Source organism: Jatropha curcas, chromosome 3, assembly GCF_041381405.1.
Source record: "Jatropha curcas cultivar XTBG-Jc1 chromosome 3, XTBG_Jcur_1.0, whole genome shotgun sequence".
NCBI classification, from domain to species: Eukaryota; Viridiplantae; Streptophyta; class Magnoliopsida; order Malpighiales; family Euphorbiaceae; genus Jatropha; species Jatropha curcas.
In genome coordinates, this window is record NC_143153.1 from 3653295 (window position 1) to 3674493 (window position 21199).

General features: G+C 34.0%; 4 protein-coding genes across 7 annotated transcripts; 2 read left to right on the forward strand and 2 right to left on the reverse strand.

The window, feature by feature from the left end:
- Positions 1–1008: 1008 nt before the first annotated feature.
- On the forward strand, positions 1009–4947 carry LOC105644377 (uncharacterized). Of its 4 annotated transcripts, none has more exons than XM_020683352.3 (11): positions 1009–1143; positions 1279–1389; positions 1641–1720; positions 2254–2333; positions 2520–2580; positions 2951–3018; positions 3126–3207; positions 3693–3779; positions 3885–3962; positions 4189–4308; positions 4563–4947. In XM_020683352.3, the coding sequence occupies exons 2-11, from the start codon at positions 1296–1298 to the stop codon at positions 4746–4748; spliced, it is 936 nt and encodes a 311-aa protein (XP_020539011.1). In that variant the 5' UTR covers positions 1009–1143; positions 1279–1295; the 3' UTR covers positions 4749–4947. The 4 variants fall into 4 exon arrangements, with proteins under 4 accessions (XP_020539011.1, XP_012085081.1, XP_020539013.1 ...); XM_012229691.4 differs by having other exon boundaries at positions 3891–3962; XM_020683354.3 differs by having other exon boundaries at positions 1020–1143; positions 1294–1389.
- A 396-nt stretch (positions 4948–5343) lies between these two features.
- LOC105644376 (acyltransferase GLAUCE) lies at positions 5344–6789 on the reverse strand. Its single transcript, XM_012229690.1, has 2 exons — positions 6355–6789; positions 5344–6264 (listed from the first exon to the last, which is right to left on the reverse strand). The coding sequence occupies exons 1-2, from the start codon at positions 6787–6789 to the stop codon at positions 5344–5346; spliced, it is 1356 nt and encodes a 451-aa protein (XP_012085080.1).
- Positions 6790–8411: 1622 nt separating this feature from the next.
- LOC105644375 (Sterile alpha motif (SAM) domain-containing protein) lies at positions 8412–13797 on the forward strand. Its single transcript, XM_012229689.4, has 6 exons — positions 8412–8712; positions 10113–10174; positions 10269–10540; positions 12333–12407; positions 12506–12568; positions 13514–13797. Exons 1-6 carry the CDS (start codon positions 8606–8608, stop codon positions 13556–13558), a joined length of 624 nt encoding a protein of 207 aa, XP_012085079.1. The 5' UTR covers positions 8412–8605; the 3' UTR covers positions 13559–13797.
- A 562-nt stretch (positions 13798–14359) lies between these two features.
- Positions 14360–21172, reverse strand: LOC105644373 (GPI transamidase component PIG-S-like protein). Its single transcript, XM_012229688.4, has 13 exons — positions 20948–21172; positions 20129–20822; positions 19580–19664; positions 19369–19458; positions 19086–19159; positions 18701–18785; positions 18509–18598; positions 16686–16816; positions 16007–16088; positions 15884–15931; positions 15235–15307; positions 15018–15121; positions 14360–14706 (listed from the first exon to the last, which is right to left on the reverse strand). The coding sequence occupies exons 1-13, from the start codon at positions 21123–21125 to the stop codon at positions 14587–14589; spliced, it is 1854 nt and encodes a 617-aa protein (XP_012085078.1). The 5' UTR covers positions 21126–21172; the 3' UTR covers positions 14360–14586.
- Between the last annotated feature and the right edge of the window lie 27 nt (positions 21173–21199).

The window sequence follows — 21199 nt, forward strand, 5'->3', positions numbered from 1 at the left end:
TTTTCCAATTAATTAGATTTTGATTGTTGTTTAAGTTTTGGTCAAGTGTTGAAATAAGCCTCTCCACTTTAGATGGAAATAGGAATTTTTAAAAAATTATTTTTTTAATGAATGATTATAAATACTTTGTTTTAATAAAAAATTTTTTTTTATTGGTTTGATCGATAAATAAATCTATAAATTGAGTCTCGATAAGTTAATTTTTAAATATATGTTTGAATTGGTGAAAAATATGGGAGGAATGTGAATTAATAAGGAAAATAGATAAATTTTCTTTTCTTCAACAGTTTGGGAATGAAGAAAATATAGATGGAAAATAAATGTTGTGCTGCACACGACATTTTCTCTCCAATTTAGAAAGAAATTGGTGAAAAATACTAAAATTTACAATTTTGTCTATATTTTATTATACTTTCACGAATAAAAAGTAAAGATGAAAATATAATTTTATGATTTATAAAAGTAAAGATGAATATCCTGAAATATAATTCATAATTTATGAATTTCATGAATAAGTGCTTTATAATCCAAAACAATAACAGTTATATGTATAAATAGAATTTGTGAGAACAATTTCAATATTTCATAAATTTATTAAATTGTTTTATTTGGTTTAATAAAAAATAAGCTGAGAAGAGAAATTTTTTTTTTTTTACTTTAGAAATGGTAATTCTTAATTTTATAATTATTTTATTCATAATGCAATTTAATTTTCTAGCCAAATAAATAAGGAGATGTGAAATTCCATCGATCCAAACAAACGACAATTATGTTGATACTTGATTGGGCCCTTGTTGTTCGTAGGATTCGAATTTGTTGTTCAAGGCCCAATTGTGAACGACACACAAATGGCTCAGTTGTAAAATGTAGGTTCTTTTCGTGGAGAGGGAGAAAGCAAAACGTATAAAATGAAACAGAAAAGAGAAAATGGTAGCAGTTTCCATTATTGGAATCTGGAAAGAATCTGAAAATTGAAAGGAAAGTCCAGTTTCTGGACTTGAAATGGCGTACATTTCAGGGCTTCTCTCTGTTTTCCCACTGCGCCATTTATACCTCTCTTCTTATCTCAGTTTCCAATCCACTTCATCAACTCTCTCAATCTCATTATTCAGTCTTCATTCTAACCCCAACAAGAACAACAGTGTATGACTTCATTTTCGTAATTATATTGTTTGCTTTGATATCTAAGAAACAAATTTAATGCCCTTTTGTTGAATTTTGTGATATTTTTTGTCTGCAATTGACTATCCCAAGTATGTATTTTTACTTCTATTGAAGTTTCAGAGTTTACAGAGATGGATGCATTGGAAGTGAACAAGCAATTGCTTGGGGAAATTGAAGACATGGGATTCCCACGTGCGCGGGCAGCTAAGGCACTTCATTATTCAGGCAAGCCAATATATATAATATACGTGGGTTATATTTGTTTAGTACAATGGTTACATGTTAAAGCTAGGAGTTATTTCATACTTAAAAGCTGATGGCTATGTTGTTCTCTAAAACAATGTGAATGAATAATGTGATTGAGTGTAGTTCAGTTCAGGATTTGAAAGGTAACTCTTATTATATGTAATACAGAGATTATTTGCTAGTCCTGTGCTTTGTCCATGCTTGAGAACATGCAATTTTTTGTTCTTCAGGCAATACTAGCCTTGAGGCTGCCATAAATTGGATCATTGATCATGACAACGATCCAGACATCGACCAACTGCCACCCTTGGTATGAGAAGTATATTTTTCATCTTGAAACTCAATATAATTTCTTTCGGTTAGATATCAAAGCAGCATTGATGTGAGGTGTGCTTGTATAAAAAAAAAGTACGATATTTTTATTTCTCTCTTTTCTGTTTTATCCTAGTTTCGAAAATTATTTTAGAAGGTTGATGTAGAATTGTCTACTTGATGGACCTGATTAGCAGGTCGATAAAACTATGATTCTGACTTTAGGTGGGAAGTATTATATTCTGTCAGTTGCTTTGAGTAAAGCTCTACACTTGCTAAATTTGGTCAAAATTTCTGGGGCATTAACAGTGAGAAAATTCTGCACATTTCGTGGTTTTTTTTCTAGAAATAAGAACATTACAATTTGCCTTGATTTTTTTGCACTTTATATCACATTTTGGTTAAATTATGGGAAGAGAAAATTTATTAGGCAAATGGAAGTACACGATGAATTTGAGAATTGAAAAATTCAAACTTGGTGTTGTGCATTTTGTCAGGACTGACTTGTCTCATCTGTTCAATTAAACCCAGATAGCAGTGAACATTGATATTGAGTCTCCTCAACCATCTCAAACTAACGAGGAAACGCAGAATAAAGTGCAAGAATTGAGGTTTGTTCTTCAAAGAAAACAAAGCCTTGATGCGATTGCTATCAATTATCAAACACAAACTTTTTCCCTGTTATTTCTGCATCTTGATCCTTGAACTTTTGGTTTCATCCATCTTGATATATAGCCTTTTCTACTGTCTTGTGTTGCTCACTTTAATATATTTTCTTCATTGTTATTCACTTTTAGGGATCAAGCTCGCAAGAGGAAGGAAGACGAAGAAAAGAAACTAGAAAGGGAAAGGGAGAAGGTGAGTATATTCAGGTTGCTGGTTTCTTCTTCCTGTAAAACTTGGTCCACCTTTGTTGTTAAAATTGCTTTTGCTTCTTGCACTAAACCGTTCATTGCTTTTATAGCTCAAAAAAAGTAAAGAGAAAAAAGAAAATCCTTCAATACATTTGCCATCCTACTCTCACCACAAGTTATTTCTATTGCCACAGTATTGTCAAACTGTCAACACTTCCACTCATCTTTAGACATTTAACAAACAGAGCATAAAAAGTGCTGACATACGTCTTTTCATACGTTCGCCAAAAGTAACATGATTAAATGCTTCATTTGACGTTAGCTAGTGCACTAGTGGTTTTAGTTTTATAATTTGGCTGCTGACATTGTTCTAGGAAAGGATTCGAGCAGGTAAGCAAATCCTTGAGGCAAAGAGAATTGCTGAGGATAACGAAAGAAAACGGTATGCTTATAATCTTTTGTTTATTTATGACAATCTTATATAAATTTGCTTATATTTTCTTACTACCTGAATTGAGTCTCCATCTGAACCTCTGAAAATTTTCCCAGTTATTTAGCCTTGAGGAAAGCAGAAAAAGAGGAAGAGAAAAGGGCAAGAGAGAAAGTTCTTCATAGACTAGAAGCTGACAAGGTTTTTACCATTTCCAATAAATACTTTCTGTTTTCTGCCTCTCAACATCTGAAAAACCGTGTAATTTGTGATTGATTAATCAAAGTTTCCATTCCAAGAATAAAACATTGAAAAAAGAGAGAGAGAGATCAATTGAAATAAAAGTTGTAGGCATACAATAAATAAAAGCAGAGTGAAGCACTAGGATTTTCTTATTTAGTCAAACGAGAAAGCAGTCAAGATTAAGCAACTGTCTAGGGGTACTTAGCTTATGAAAAGATCCAAGGGTAAAGAAAAGATCTCTGTCACAAGCATTTAAATCATTTTTATGCACTTAAAAAACTCATAAGCATGGTAAAGCTGGTAGTAATCCATCCTTTGTACTAGTTATGTAAATTGCATTGAAGGATTCAACAAAACTATTGCTTATAATTGATCATGATCCTTATTAATTTCAGAAAGGTTTTGTCTCAACGTCATGTTTGGAAAATGTTTCTTTTCTTCAGGCAGAAAGAAGGCGGATGCTTGGTTTGCCACCATCAGTTAGCCATACAGCCATAAATCCTTCCAGATATGTTGTGAAGGAGAAAAAGGTTTAGTATCATTTAATGATTTTTATCTGATATATGAAAAATCATCTATCCTATTGCTGACGGAAGCTGATAATCATGGTTTGATCACTTTCATCTTGATGTAAGTTGCAGAACTTTTTTCATTCTGCTACTAAGGCTGAGGAATTAAGGGAATGTTTAAGGTCTATCAGGCGCAATCACAAGGTTAATGGCCTTTCTAATTTGACAGTCATCATGTATATTTTTCCGATAGTAATATCAAGTTAAAGCAATATTGTCAACTTTTGATGCTGCTTTACGAGTTCGAAGTGCTATTCTAATTGTACCAACATGTTCTACGAGCTATTTTACATTTTTTTTTTTTTTTTTTGTATCAAGCTTTATATTCGCGTTTATCATTTTTCTGTTCTTTAACATTTTTGCTTTTTAGAATGACGATGCTACAGTTCAAAGGGCCTTCCAAACTCTTCTGATTTATGTGGGAAATGTTGTGAAGAATCCTGATGTAGAAAAATTCAGGAAAATCCGAATCAGCAATCCAATATTCCAGGTAAGTCCAGTTCTCTGATTTATTATGTTCACAAAGCCATTTCCCTGGCTTTGAGATGTTATAGTCCATCAAAGTTTGTTTTCTCCATTTGATGGGAAACTGCAATCGGTTAATTCTTCCAGGGTCAGACGTTTTTAAATTTCTACAATCTAGAAGATAAATTAAAGAGTTTTAACTTGCAGGCTGTTAATTTAAACCTAAGTTGTATCTTTTGCAAGTATATCCTAAAAATTTACACGTTAATGTGGCAACAGGATAGAGTTGGAAGATTAAAAGGAGGCATTGAGTTTCTTGAACTTTGTGGATTTGAAAGAATTGAAGGGGGCAAATTCTTGTTTCTTCCTCGCGACAGGATTGACTTAGCAGTATTAAACTCAGCAGGATCTGAAATAAGGTCTGCAATAACAAATCCCTTCTTTGGTCTCCTCTCTTGCGAGTAGGTGATGATTTGTGCCATGTTAGGACTGGATTCTGTAAATTTGGTGGAAAACTTGATGATCAATAAAAACAGAAAGCATAGACATTCAGTATTCACAAATTTCCTTATCGTCCTATACTGGGTTCCCCTGTTGTTGTATAAGACTATTATGTTGTACAAACCATTTGGAAATGAATTTATAATATTATCTGGTCTCTTTATTTTGGATTTGTATAGATTCTAAAAACTTGTATCCTTATTAAGTTTAGAGTTCATTTGCAAATTCTATCAATTCTGTTAGAATTTATAAATGAATCATATAAAAGTTTCATGAATTCGTATATACCAATTAAAAGAACAAAGTGGAGATTTTAGGACTAGAGGTAGTGGTTGCATAAGAGGGTGGAAATAAGTTGGTCATTGGAGTATTATTATATTTCTCTACTTTCTTGGAAGATCAAACCAGTTTAGACTATTCAAGTTGGGCACATATAACTTATTCTCTTTCCTAATTCATTAGTTTTATCAAATAGTCAATGATGAAAAACTCGAACTTGAGCCCAAATCTCTCCAGAGAAAAGCCTTATGGAAAAAAACTAATTTTATATAACAGATGATTATTCCATCAGTAATCTACAAAACTCATTCATTTCCTCATCAGGCAATTCTAGGCAAACATGAATGCCACCTTCCTCTAGTGTCCCAGGCAAAAGAAAAACCAAACCAGGTTTAACCACAACTGGTGCAGTACATTTAATCTTCCCCCAAGAGAACACCTCTCCTTCTAATCCCAATCTAAACCATGCCACTAAAGAAAAGCTATTTTCTCTACATGGCACACCTTTATAAACCTCTAACCAATCTATACTAGATCTCACATACTCATCATCCAATCTCTTTACACCTTCTTGCACTTTCTTAACCAAATAAGACACCTCTCTTTCTTTCACTTCCTTCACTTTTACCCTTGCAAATCCAGGAATCAATGCATTTCCAGCAAACCCACTTGGTGCTGGTGGTGAAATAATTCTTCGAACATTTACGGGAAATAACATCGTAGTATTTGTCTCTTCTTTCATTTTAACTGCAATAGTTCTTGCTTTCCATATCTTCGCCGCCACAACTTGGAAAGTAGTGCAATTTTCCAAGTTGCCATCTTGAAGAACGGCCTTCTTCAAGATGGAAATTTGTTTTGCAGATATATGGATTGAACGAGTAGTAGTTCTAGTTTTGGTACTATAAGTTGAGCAATTGTTGATGGACTTGACTCCTGTTGTTCCACAAACCGTGAACAAGTCAGCAGTCTCCATTTTCATGGCTTCAGCAACTACGGTGGAGTACTCATAGTGTGGATGAGTAATTTCTGGCGGATTTCTGGCTTTGAAAAGTGCTCGATCAGGATTTGGTAGCATTACTATTTGATCACCTCGAGTTAAGGCAGCTAAGTTTTTCTGAAACTCACCAACTGCAATACCGTCCACGACACAATGGTTGTACCTTGAAGCTAGTGCTAGGCATCCACATGCAAATTCTGTCAACTGAAATCACAACGGAATTGTTAGATTAAAAAGAACCTATGTATGTTTTCATGTTTGTAAGCCTATGTATGTGATCATTTTAAATAGAACCTGCAAATACAGAAGAGGCTTATCTTGGATTTTCATTTCTTCTTCACCCTCTTCATGCAAGAAAGCAACCAATTGCCTATATTCAGGCTTCGGTTCTAAAAGCTCGCCGAGTTGGATCAAAGCAGAGTCAGTTTTTGCAGCAGCAACTACAACACCAGCACCATTACACTCAATCTGGAACCGATTATCATTTTCTAGTGCTGTCACGAGCCGTCCTGCAAAAAAATCATAAGGCACTAGCAATTGCCTTAGTGCATTATACAGGCTATTGCAAGATTCAGAAAAGCTCTTTTTATTTTTTGGAGGATCAAAAAATGAAACAGATTCTTGGTATACAACAAGAGACAGATCTATGTTTGACAGGAAAATTCTTTTTCTGTTTGTAGGTCTTTCTGGTACTACCATAACTTTCTCTAATAGCTTCAACTTCTCCATTTCTTTTGTTTTCTCTTCTTTTTTGGGGGGTTTTGCTTGATCTTAATTTGCTTTCTAAGTGCAAAAAGTTGTTTTTTTATGCATGTAATATAGAAAAAACGTAGACTTTGGTGACATAAATTTTATTAATTAGTAGTTAACTGAAGCATTTATATTTAAGCAAAGGAATTTATTACTGGAAATTAATTTTCATGTTAACTTAATTAATTCAAGATGAGAGACTTAATTAATTTCACATGCACATAAAATACTTAGACTTTGTTGACATAACTTTTATTAATTAATAATAGTTAACTTAAGCATTTAAATTTAAGCAAGGAATTAATTACTGGAATTTAATTTCCATTTTTAACTTAATTAATTTAAGATGAGAGATTTGTGTTTCTTCAATGCCGTGAAGGAAACTTTTCCCTCTTGCCTGCAGTCAGCCACAACAGGCTTTAAAGTTTTTCTATCATTTTCAAATTAAGAGAAACTTTTTCCTCTGGCCTGTAAAATGACAGGAAATCACTTTCCCATCATCAGAAACAAATGAGAACTTAAAACGTCGTGTCGTATGCTTGATTAGTATGGAAACTTGATTTTCCAATGTTTAATTAGTTTTGCTATTGTAAAAAATCGTGGGGAACTCCAGTTTACAAATATATAACGAGTGAGAATCAATGGCAACGTTTGCATGATATATAATAATAAATTTTTTATTAACCGTAAAATATAATATATTTTCAGATTTTATTTATAACAAAAAAAAAAAAAAAAAATATTCTCCTTGTTCCCAAGAATTTCACGATACTTATAGCCTGTTTGGAGCAAATGACTTCTATAACATTTTATAAAATTCATCTGGAAATCCAAAGTTTGTTATATATAATAAATATAATTGGTATTTATTTTTTATTTTTATTAAATTATTATGTCAAGAGTATTATAAGAAATAAAGATAAATAAATATTCATTCAAAAATTTGCATAGTAAAATTTTGTAAAAAAAATATAAGTATGGATATTGAAAGAGGAAAACTCGTTGAACTTAATTTTTTGCTTCTCGATTATGTAGATAGATAGATTAACAGTTAACTTTAACTCCACGATATTAAAAATTGTTTTAAATCCCAAAGTCTTAAATAGTAATTGTTAAATTAATTAATAAAAAAAATTAAATTTCTCATTTATTACTTTTTCGAAATTTTAGAAGAAAATTCTAATTTATTTTTAGATAATGTAATATAAATGCATCATAATATTCTAATAAGAGAAATCAGAAAAATATTTTAAAAAAAGAAGAGAAATAAGAAAAACAACATCAATTGAAATTTTCTTACTGAAATTAATATTCAGACAATAACAACTTATTTTTCAAATTAAACGAGAAAAATATTTAAAGAAATTTTATACAACATTATCTATTGATAGAAAACTATTATTGATACATAAAAGATATAATTTTTTTTCAATCCCATTGGAGCAATTTTTGCATTACCCTTTTTTATTGGTTCATTACTTGCGATCTGTATTTTGAATGCAATATTTTGAGACTGAAAAATATTTTTTAATACATTTTTTTTTTTGTTAATTATTTATTGGATATATTCCAAAATTACAAGTCAGTCCCTTCCCTTGCTATTTGTTAGCACGAGCCAGGCTCTGTAATTGCCAGGATTCAAATAAACCCCATTACTTTGCCTCAACTCCTCTGAAAATGAAGGGTTAGGGCTTTGATCTTTCACCGCCTTCTGCTCCAAAAGCCGCGCAAGTTCAATTGCGATTTTACCGCATTTAAATTAGGGGTAGGGTTAGGGTTTAACAAATTTGATAACATGTATGCTGATCGCGTGGAGGCTGCTGCCAAGAGGTCTGTAAAGGAGCGCCTCAACGGAAATTCTATCGACGATTCTACTCGCCGGCGACAAATTACTGGCAAAAGGTTTTCTTTCCTTTTTGCTTTTAATTTTTATTTTTCTTTTTGCATTCTGTATTTTCGGAAATCGCTTTCGTTACCTTTTATTCTCTTTGTGCTGATTCTCTTTATAGCAATTTTGGAGTAGTTATGCTTTGTTTGGGTTGTCATTTTTGGCATGGTTGATTGAAGCTTGATTTTAGTGGTTTTTTTGTCTTTCTCAATTTTGTTAACTAACAGAATTCTCCTCTTTTCAATTTGGGTGTATTTTATCGAGGCAAATTAAGTTTCTCTTCTTGATATGTCCATAGAGAATCTATATTTAAAGAATGCTACTGGGTACAAGCATCTGCCTGAACATTAGTTTATAAGTACTTGACATTCTTATATTGCTTGTCATTTGCCTTTTTGGCCATTAATTTTTTCACTTATAAGGTCTATTGCTTAAAAATAGATTTACTACCTGTCATGTTGCATCTATTGATGGAAGGCAGGTTTTATGGCGTGCCCAATCCGCCCCAACTTGTTTAAAGCGGGTTTGAGTATTAGTAAATAGGTTTGGAATAGATATGAGTGTTAAATTTATAATCTGTCAAGAGTTTGGATCAGGTTTATTCAAACAGGTTTGAATTTTATTATGATGGATTTTTAATTCATATATGGATGTCGTTAAGATGATTTTTTTTTTTTTTTTTTTTTTAGATTTTAGTAGTTTTTCTATGGAATTTTCTTAATTTGAAATTTATTTTTTGTTTTTTAAGATTTTTTTCTTGTTTCATTTAATATTAAATGGATTTTAGTCAGTTAGTGAACATGTAGTACTAATCGGTTTAGGATGGATATATGGATAGTGAAAGTGGTATTTTATAGGGGGTTTAGGTAGTTCAAGGTTAACAGGTATCTTACCTACTTAAAGGAGTATTCTAAACAGGATTGGGACGGTAAAGGGTAGTAAAATTATTAACGAGTTCAGGTTTGGGTATTTATAAAGTAATTTTAAATGGGTTTGGGACAATTATGACATTAAAATTTGAAACAAGTTTGGGCATGGGTAGTTGAAAATTAGTGGCTACCTGTCCTCTTGTATCCCTACTTGCGTAACATTCATTTAATGCCATGGATTGGAGATGGAGATCATCAGAAAATAGGGAAGTAAATTCTTTCAGAAGTTTTGCTGAATACATGTAGAGGACCAGGATAGTTTGCTTTTTACACTTTGCATATTTTTTAATATCTTCCTTTCAATTTTAGGCATTTGTTTTTGGGATATAACTTACAAGAATGCAAATTTTTCTTTTGGCTGTTAAATCTGTCTCATAGCATTCCTCTTTAACTCTCTTCTAAATTGGGCATTTGTTTCTTATCATTTAGTGCTCGTCTTATGATGTCCAAACTCTGGTACCTAGTTGATTCCATATGTTTTGCAGGCAGAGACAAGATGATAAGTGGGAACATGATCTGTATGAGGATGACGAACCACATGCTTCATGTATGGCACAGGCAACTAAAAATTTGCTGCTATTGTTGGATGCAACTAAATCAACTATATTTAGTAATTGATTTTTTGTTAATGGCTTGTGAAGATCGTAAAGTCAGTGCTCAAGATCTTCGGCTGAAGCTTCAAAGGAAAAGTCTGCCACAGGCATCTCAAACTGTAAAGGGGTCAGTTTCAGGCACACGGGATTTACGCGAAAAGCTTTCTGGGACTATGAACTCACAACCAGTGAATGCTGATCCACCAAAACGAAAATTGGAAACTGCTAAACCAGCTAGGAGAAGTGTTGCAGTTGAAGCTCCTGAACCAGAGATTAAAAAAGTTGCTAACGTGGCTACTAGACAAAAATCTCAGCAAAAGGTATGTATCAACTTTCTATATGTGAGAAGCAACCTTGGGCATGCATCTTCTATATTGTGCGTTTTATGTGCTACCTTAACCATAGAACTATTGGGAAAAGAAAAGGCCGAATACATAATTTCACCCTATAAGTTTGTTACTTTAACCGTATGGCACCCGGAACTTTACGAATGACTCATTATGTACCTCAACTTTAATTTTTCTGCAACTAATATACACCTTGCCATTCTGGAAAGGTGGAACGTGATATTGAACTTAGAGGAGGGTGAAGACATGTTTTTTTATCTGATGTGTCGGCAACGATGTCGCTTTTGCATCTCCAATACCTATTTCTCTCTCTCTCAAACCTATTCATTCGATCTAATATCTGAATCCTAAAAGTTAGTGCTTAGGGTTCGATTTCTCAATGGAATTGAAGTTTCCTTTCATATAATCAGTGTTTGATTTCATATAATTAAAGTTTGCTTTCTCTGTTCTCATAGAATCAAAGTTCTTCAATTTTTTTTTTTTTTTTTCGATCACACAAGTTAACAAACTGAATTTTTAATTTTCTCTTCAAGAAGCTGGATAAGTTTGAAACACTAGGTGAATCCTCTCTTGTTGCTGAACCATTCCATTCTAGAACCTTCTCTTCCACTGTTTTTTGGCATTTTTTTGGTTATAAGTCTTTTTAATTTTCATGGCACCCTGTTCTTTTGTTACATAATTTATTTGCATATAAAAAAAATCAACCACTTCATCAATATCTGCTGGGATTTTATTTAATGATTTATCACAACCTGTTTGTCTGAAAAAATCAACTATTAATTAGCTGTGTTTCTGTGTTTCTATGAATATTCTTCATCTTTTGTTTTTCTTTTTTCTTTTTTTTTTTTTTTTTTAATTCTATCTTTATCTCTATATTGGAAACCTGAACCTGTCTCTGTGTGTGTATATATTTTACTGTAAAGATTGCTGCGTCACCAATTACTTGTCCATTTTAATTGCCTCGTTATTGCATTTGAAGTTCATGAATCGTTCTTTGAGTGTGGAGGTGCATGATAGTTGAGCATAAAGTTGAGGTGCATGATGGGTAAATTGCAAAGTTCAGATACCATACAAAGTTGAGGGGTGAAATATGTATTCGGCCATTGAGCAAACTATGGGGTTCTGCCATATATTCTTTTATGTTTTACTGGGGTCTTTTGGATACATTTTTCTATATTTAGGTTGAATTCTGGCCTAAAAAATGGGATTTGTGTTATAAAGCATGTTTGTAAGATTGAAAAAAAGACAGGACAAACAACATAGAGGACTAAAACTTTGAATTTGGCCACATTACTTATAATTTTGAAAAAGACTAGCTGATGCTGTGAGTGAGAACCAGAGATGACGTTAGCAATTAGAATAATGATTTTCAAGGAGCATTCCTATTTCCTAGCATTTCTTGAGTTGTAAATAGATGCTTAACTTTTCTACTAAATTACAAATAGATAAATAAAAATTGTGGCAGATATGCAATTCTTTGATCACTTGGTTCATTTTTGATTGTGCATATGTTTCTGAAATTTTCTCATGTCGTGACTTTATTGTAAAAGAGTTTGTGTCTGCACGTCCCTCATTGTGCCTTACTCTGTATGCATGTATGTGTGTGAAGGAGAGACAGAGAGAGAACCGTTTTTCCCATAAAAAGCAATAAATTGTAAGGGTACTACTATCACATTTGTGCCAAAATATGCACACACATGTACAAATATGCTTTCACTGTTGCAGCTTCCTTCTGTTATTTCTGAGTTCTACATGTCTGCTGCAGACTGATGCTTCAATGGAAGGCTTCCTACGGTCATTAGGATTAGAAAAATATATCATTTCTTTTCAAGCTGAGGAAGTAAGGAAGTTCTATGCCTTATTTTTTGCTGTGAATATATGTGCTTCCTTGACTCTGTTCATTACTTTCAGAACACTTCTTTTATTTTTTCTATGCAGGTTGATATGACAGCTCTTGTACACATGACTGATGAGGACCTCAAGGCTTTGGGAGTGCCAATGGTAAACTTATACTGGCCTCTTGAACTGGACATGCATACATTTTTTTGGTGCTCTTTCATGTAGCTATTTCTTTTGGCCCTTGATATTGATCAAGGGTTAGGAGACCTTCCTTTCTTGATATGCTCTAAGGCCGTGTAAAATTTTAATTTATCATCTGAAAGTTCCAGATTTTCTTTTCGATGTTAAGTCAAAACTTTTGTCAGGTATTTGGATCACTCCTGCCTGATTATCAGTAGACTAAGAGTTGAGTTTTTGTGGGTCAAAACACTTGAACATAGTTGTGTGTGTGTCAATTTTTTTGATGATCTGCAGTTTTTGGGCCATGGAAGCAAAAGCTCTTTTTGGATTCAAAAAAAAAAGTCGCCTTTCTGATTTCAGCTATGGTCCATGAGCTGTTAAGCACTCATCTAATTAGTTCTTAATTTTGACAATACATGAAACAGAAACAAAATCAAAATGGAATTTGGATCCTTTTAATTGGTTTAGTTCCACACATTTCTATTCTTTTCTTCTCTCTCTCTCCTTATGTCCTATAGCGAGGTGGATGATGGGTTCAAAGTCCTTACCTTTGGACTACTTTTGGTCCCACCAGGTGGTTAAAAAGGATTTGATTAAAAACTTCGAACTTTATAGATATGTTTGTTTTGAACTATGCCACACAAGATATGGAAATGATGAGGTATCCATTTTTTGTTTTCACGTTGTTTGCACTCTTAATACTAAAGTGAAACTAACTGTTCACCCAAGATAACATCAACCTACTCTCTTGTGACTTGGGGTGTTTGATAGCATGCCACTTGGCTGGGAATTTTATGTGTAGGATGCTAGAAATTGGAAGGCACTTGTGTTGGATGAAAATTTGTTGTGTTCTAAAGCATAGGTTTCATCGTTTTCCTTCCTGTCATTTCTCTGTTTAATTTGTTTTTGGCTTATTGGTGATATCAGGGCCCAAGAAAGAAAATACTTCTAGCTTTGGAATCTAGAGGGTAGCACCAAGGAGGAAAATGGCGTGTCAGCATGTATTTGGGTTTCACTGTCCAATTAACAAGGCTTTGTTTTGGTTTATATATGCCCGGATGTATCAATTTTATCTATCGTCTTTTTTCCCCCGTCTTCGGTAGTATGAATTGTTTAGCTTGCACCGAAGGTAGTTTTTTTCCCGTAGTCTCTAAATTTTTTTTGACTTGTGCTAGGAAAATTTAGATCAATGAAATTTTATGTTTTATAAACTTGTGTTTGGATACTTTAATAGTGTCTCTGAAGAAATGCTTAATCCAGTTATGAAAGAGCACAAACTATAATTATTAGAATCAGCACTTTAGAAGATTTTGAAAGGCAAATTTTAATTTTTAAACCTAAAGATTGATGTTTCCTAAGATTTGAGCTGGATAGTTCGGTTTGTATTAAGGCCTTGCTATACAATCCAAATCGTCCGTTGTACGCTGCTATTCCAATTCTCCGACCAGGCGTGCAAGTTTAATAAGCAATTATCTCAATTTTGATGTCGAAGCAACCAATAACTTTAGCTTTAGTTTCCTCCACGCAGCTTGCCCTTGTCATTCGAGACTGAAATTGCTTTGCTACTTGCACTTTTCCAAATCAACTGAACTGAAATACGATTATCTTTGTGGGGTTAAAGCAGCTTGGTCAGCCCAAAATCATTTAGAACTCGACTCTTTGGTGCCCCTCACTTTTTCACAGGCAAGACTATTTTCTTCTTCATAAGGCCTGCACAATGCACTCCCAAAATGTCTAAAAAAAAGGGAAAGCGGACGATCAACCAAAAACACATACAGCAATACAATACTTTATCAATCAAAACTTGAGAACGAATCCTATAGATATAATGAACAGGCACCATTTTTAGTCCAAGAAATTTTAAGTGCGATGAGAAACAACATCCGATGGTGTACACAAACTAGCAAAGCCAAGTCCCCTTGATGACTAAATTCCTTCGTGTGTCATTTAGCTACTTCTCTGATTACTGGAGCATTCTTCATGTCAAACTACGTAATGACTTAAGATGCTACCTTTGCATTAGCCTTCCATAGCAAGTACTTGGCATTTTCTTGCTTGTATCTCTTCAATTCTCTTAAAGCAGCAAGAAGGACATGAATTGAAACTGGAAGGAAGAAAGGCTGTTCAAACAGAAGAAATGAACATTTAATGTGAGAATAGTTGTTATTCTGCATTAGATCTAGCAGCAACTTAAGCCGTCCTCGACAATCAGTTTTCGCATTTATAAACATTCTATTACATAAAAATGAGTGCTGAAAGCTAGATGGGCAAAGTAAAAAAAATTCAATATGAATTCTTTGAACTAATTCTATGCTTCTATACATGCAAAATGGTTAACAGCTATGAAGGTAACAAATCATGCTGATAACCAAATATGAGTCTAGAAATTCTACCATACAATTGGTAACAACATAGGTTCCTTCAAACATACCGAGTAGACAGCAAAACAATGCTCAAAGGAGTAGTAGCTGACAGACATAATGGATGGATGGAAAAAGGCATCCTCTGCCAAAGATCGTGCCTGCCTTGAGGACACTGACAAGATAAGAGTTTTCTGGTAGTTAGGGTTTCCTCAATAATTTGAAATTCAGGCAGCAAATCTCCATTTAAAACCACAACTTAGGCATGCAAAGTAGTTAGGCACATACCAGCTGAAGCATCATAAACTCCAAGAGTGGCATTGAGTTGAGCTAATTTTGCTGATTCAAGAGAGAACTTCACCTGTTCAATGAGGTCATAGAGTTCACAGTCAATTCTTCTGCATCCTATTAACATAAGATGACAAGAAAACACATTCATGTGAATAAACTAGAAAGACTGAACTTTTAACTGAATGAAAAGTCGCATTATAGACATGGCCTAAATCTCAAAACTAGTGGCAATGCAGTGAAAAACAATATGCAATTTTTATCCTGTTAACCCAGGTGCAAAGGGACAACATTGAGGTAATAAAGACTACATACAAGGATGACAGTGGCCAAACCAAATTGTCCACAAAGCCTAAAATAGAACACAAAATGATTGTCTGCTGTGATGATGAATGCAGAATTAGTCCTGCTAATACAGAACACATTTGTTTGTTTTGGGAGGATCATGTCCATCTTCTGAATTGACAATAATATTATCATGCAGACAAATTGGAAATGGTGAGAAAGAAAAATGCATCTTAGAATAAGAAGCCTCAAAAGATGCAAAACAAGTAGACAGTACTCTGAACTCCAAGATCAAATATAAGTGCGCACATATTTGGTTCTTGTAATACCCCCAAAAGAAAAGCAAACATCTTTACTAACTGACCTGCTTTCCTATCTCTTCTATGATAATCATCCTTGGTAATGATTGAACCTGAAGGAAGAATTTTATGAGATTATAACAAAGCATCTAACTGAATCAATGTGGTTATCAATGCCCCCAACATACCAATCTAGACAAAGATCCAAGAGTCGTAGCACTTGAATGAAGATTAAAACAAGTATGCTGCCGCAAAAGGACATCCAATTCCCTGCATTAGAATGATGATCAGTGAGAAATACGCTCCTTTAAGCTACATTAATTTTGACTTCGAGACCTTCGAACATTTAAAAAAAAAAAAGGTAGGTTAAAAATTCAATGAGTTGCAAATGCCATACAATTCAATAAATAAGGGGTACAGGTTACAAGAGAGAAAAAAATCATGGCATTTTGGCGAAATATATGATTTATTCCTCTTTTTTATCTTTCTTCAAATTGAATTACATGGCCCTCAAAATTTTAAGTTCCTTATTCTTAGTCTTCACTCTTTAAATAAAGCAACCTTTTAGTCCCTGGAAATCTGCAAAGAAGTGTATCATACTTGAAAACTTGAGCAGTGAAGTGTATGATATTCTAACAGAAGGCCTAAAGTCTAAAGAATTTAAAAACTCAGGGAATATATAATTCAATTTGAATGTGAAGCATTCTTGGGTACACCAATTAAGATGGACTAAATGTGGAGTTTAGCTCGTAGCAGATTGACATCATTCTTGCTAAAGAATTTTATTTGGTAAATAAGGCATAATGCAATCACAGCAAAACTTTGAAATCCAAATTAGACAAGCATGTCAAAACACCATTTTATTACCATTCTGTGAAGCCTCTTTCACTAGCTAAGAGGTTGCAACTGCCATGCGCACCAACAAAAATACTACCAGATTTAAGACCAAAAAGTTGCCGGAACTGCCCCATGAAAACTTCAAAAATCTTCTCAAGATCCTGATTGGAATGGGCACAAAATTTAGAAACAAAAAAAAGAAGCAATCTGCACTATTAGAACATGGATATTTAGTCATTTCAAGGAGGGAAATAAAAAGTGATGTAGCACAATCCTTCCACCCACAAACTGCAATCAAATCCGCGAACATCACACATTGTAACCCCAACCCTCAGCTCTATCAAAGCAAAAGGAAATACCATCAAATGGCCAACATATTTACATTCTCATTATTATTCACCATATTGAAAATGAATCAAAAAGTGAGGACTATTCATAAAATGGTATTTGCAAAGTTCATGTACTTCCTAACAAATTAAGAAAGTAAATTTACTAAAACTCCTACAGGATGTATGCTGATACTGACAAAAAATTGAATGTTGAAAATATTATATAAAACAACAAATCCAAAACTATGCTCATATTGAAGAGCATATTATAGCCCACTATTAACAGAACTCAATTCTCAGTCATAAAAGCCAGTGTGATTGATTGATAAGAAATACAGGATTTCGCTTCAATCCTAACAGAAATACATTTCCATGTCAAATTGTTGGACTAGATAATTGGTTTGTTGAAAAACATAGGAGTAACAAACAATCCCTATATGTCACACATTATCATTGCACCTACAGTATATCAAACAGGGTTTCAAGTTGAACTCAAGTTTCAAATCTTTATCAAGCTCACATCGCAACAAAAAAAATACAATAACAGTTAAGTGTTGCTTGATGACTCTTTTAGTTTATTACAAACCAGAAAAATACCTAATACAAAGAATACATGCATGTAGAATACATCAACCTATAGTACATATATTAGCAACTTAGAACCCCATGGGTCTTTTCCTTATCTACCCTTGCGGGAAGGTATTCCAAGACTCACTTCTATGGCTGTTTAAGTTAGATATGATATATAACACTTGCAGCCACCATAAAGCTCCTAGAATAAAGTCTTCCAGTCACCCCAATCCATGAAAACAGAAGTTCTAGACAGCTTCCAACCATCACATCCCAGTGGTTCCCAACACTTGCCCAAGTATAGGACAATTTATCTTAAAGTTTAAGAATGTGCAAGATGATTCCTAATCCCAATCTCTAACAGATGACTTTATTCAACAATCCAAAACAGACCTCTTTAATTGTCCAACTACTCGTAGCCATCTGCCATCATGACTTGGTGATTGCAACTATGATGTATGTATGAGTTCCTTGAAGGTTGGGTGTGATTGTGTCAGAGAGTTACACGTTGGAGGGGATAATTTGATGTTTGTGTGTCCATTAAAGTTAGCAGAATAATGCATTGTCAGCTAGTTATGTAAACAAATGAGTTATTGTTATGGCCCATCACATAACTCTATAAAACTATGGCCACATTCCAGTTGTCAAGAAAATAACATGCTCATATAGCATTTCTTCCTTCAGCTAGGATTTCAATTATCTTTAAGCAAGCTTCAGAGTACTCTTTTAAACTTACAGATACGACACTTAAAAACAAAGTATAGAACAAATAGAATGAAAGACGTGGTTTTTTAGCATGCTTTATTAAAACAAGACTGACATGGAACTTGAAGATAACACGTAGCAAAAAGGCTTAAGAGAACCAGCATATGGTACACTTATTCTAAAGTTGTCAAGAAAAGGCACATTTATAAGCAATGAAACAATCTGCACACTCTAGGATAAACATCTAACCTCAGTGGATATTATATGTCTCCCAGGAAGTTTACTTTCTGAATCTTTTAAACAGGTTGGTGGATCCCACACCATAACACCTCCCCACATCTGTGGTAAGCCGTTTTGAAATGATTCAATAACATTAGGCTATGATTTCATAAGAGATCAGCAATCAATAAGTACCAAGCAAAAAAAGGTATGACAACTCACTGGAGAGATAAAGCTATTTGTTGCAGAAATTTTTCCAGTGGGAAGCTGTAGAAGAAGAGGACATTCCTTTGCAGATGGTACGTATCTGAAAAAGAAAGTGATCGAACACAAACTTAAAAGAACCTTCAACAAGATGGATTTCTCCTTTTACTAAAGACAGATTTAAGAAATTATTGGCAATAACAAGTATCATGAAAAGCTCGTTTAAATCAAAGTTTGGTCTCAGAATATTAATGAGATTTGGCAAAGTACAGGAGATTGACAGAAAGTCAGATGTTTGGGTCACGTGAAGTGCCAGGAAAAGTGAGAACTAAACATATCACAATACAACAAAGGTAAATACTTCAATTTGAAAGAACTCAGGAGAAAAAGTAAAAGAATATACACCACAAATTGCAATATCTTCGATCGCCCACCGGCTGCAATAGAAGTATCTAAATGCCACTCGTTTGAGTTCACCTATTTCAAATAGTTGATAATATTAGTAAGAAAAAACTAAGAAACTCATAAAATTAGATGTCAAGTAAGCCAGAGCACAGAACAAAACTGTATCCAAGGGTTTACACCACCGAATTCCAAGATTAAAGATATGACAAAGAAGAAAGATTTTATCTATCTACTTGTCTGGTTATATATCAAAGTGCAGTCAGGGGTTTAAAGGAACATACAAAGAAAGGAAGATCCTTCACACTGAAGATATAGCTGCCCAATTTTTCATCCCAGGAAGAAAATGAGGACTTTGGTGTGTGGTACAAAACCTATCCATAAGAAAGAACATTAAAACGAAAAAGAAATATTTTAGATACAATGACCAAAATGACGATCTTACAAATAAATTGAATAGAGACAAGATTTTGCATGAGGTGGATGATTCATTACCTGACTTTCCACACTTATATTTGCCAGGGGTTCCAATGCTTCAATCACTGGGGCCAACAAAATCTCATCTATTCTCTGGAAATCCCTACAAATACAACGGGATAAAGATAAATCGAATGCATAAACATTATGAAAAGATAAATGAAATATATTTGACAGAATATCTTATCATCTCAAAGTTAGAAACTGAAAGCACAAAATGATTAAGAAACTTGATTTAAGCAGGCTACTTAAACTAATATTCAATAAAATTTTCCCATCCGTTGCTTTGTTAGGAAGATATATACTCCCGTTCATTTCATTGTTTAGTATTTCCAAAAGAAACAACTCCCAAGAAACAAACATAACCTTCACTTGGTGTAGCAATACCTTATTTAAAAGAAACAAATAAAACTTAGATCATTAAGCTTCTATATGATTTTACCAAACGAAAAATAACAATACCTTGCTTTTACTTCATTAATCATCCAAATTCCATTAACTAGAAACAGAAAGCTATGACAAAGTCCATTAAGACTAAAAAGAAAAAATAGAGAAAAACTTATTTACCAATCATAAATCCAATCTCCCGGGTTTGCATTAAGCAAATTAAAGGATAGAACAATCCTTCCATCAGCGCCAACGGGCATAAACTCCCCATGAATGGATCCCTCGTCTCTGCCCCCATTAGCAAAAACCTTCACAAATATTTCCGCCACTCTCTCCACCGTTGCCTCTGCTTCTAAGTCCCTCCCCACAATCCACGCATGCCTGTGCTTCCCTACTGCCGCCCTTACCCCTTTGACGTCATCCTGATATAACACCACAACGCTATACACTTTCCCGCCAAAACCTGAACAACTATCTTCCAAAACAGACTTCAAAGCCTCATCAACACCATCATCATCTCCAAAATCAAAATTAATGACAGGAATTACGCCACATTTGTACAAGCAAGAAGGATTAACATGGAGAGATTGCTTGCAATCTCTATCAGTGGAGGATTCTACAGTCACAGAGAGACTGAAATTACTAGAACAAGTACCACATTGAAAAGTCTGAGGTCTCAGTTTGGTCATTTGGGAAAGGATTGAAGAATGCAAGTACTGTGGATTGACATTAGAATTAGAATTGATGAATATGGCTTGGAAATGGCATGGAAATTGCAAGGGATTGGATTCAATTTCCTTTGAAAGTTTCTCCATATCGTCAAATGGAAGCGGTGATCGGTAGATTTCAACTGATTTCCACAAGAAAGGGAAACCTGCAAAGTAATTATTAAAAAATAAATAACAATAGAAAAGCCGAAAAGCATTACTGTAACTGAAAACTTTCTGAAGTGTAAATTATTATTTTGATAGATAGAGAGAGGAGGAGGAGGAAGGAGACCTAGAAGGAAGGAGAGGAGGACTGAGAGAGTGAGGAAGATGCGCTTCAATCCGGGTTTTGTAGTTCGCATGGTTTTGGGGTCGAAATCCGATAGGGGATCTCCTGGTGATATTTCGGGAGTTTCAGGTACTTCAGATTTTCGTTCGGCGGCAATCGGAGGTTCTGAGATTTCCGCCATTGTTGAAGCAAGCAAAACACATTCGGTTTTCAATCGCGGAGCACTTGGTTTGAGTTAGAGAACTTGAGTATAGT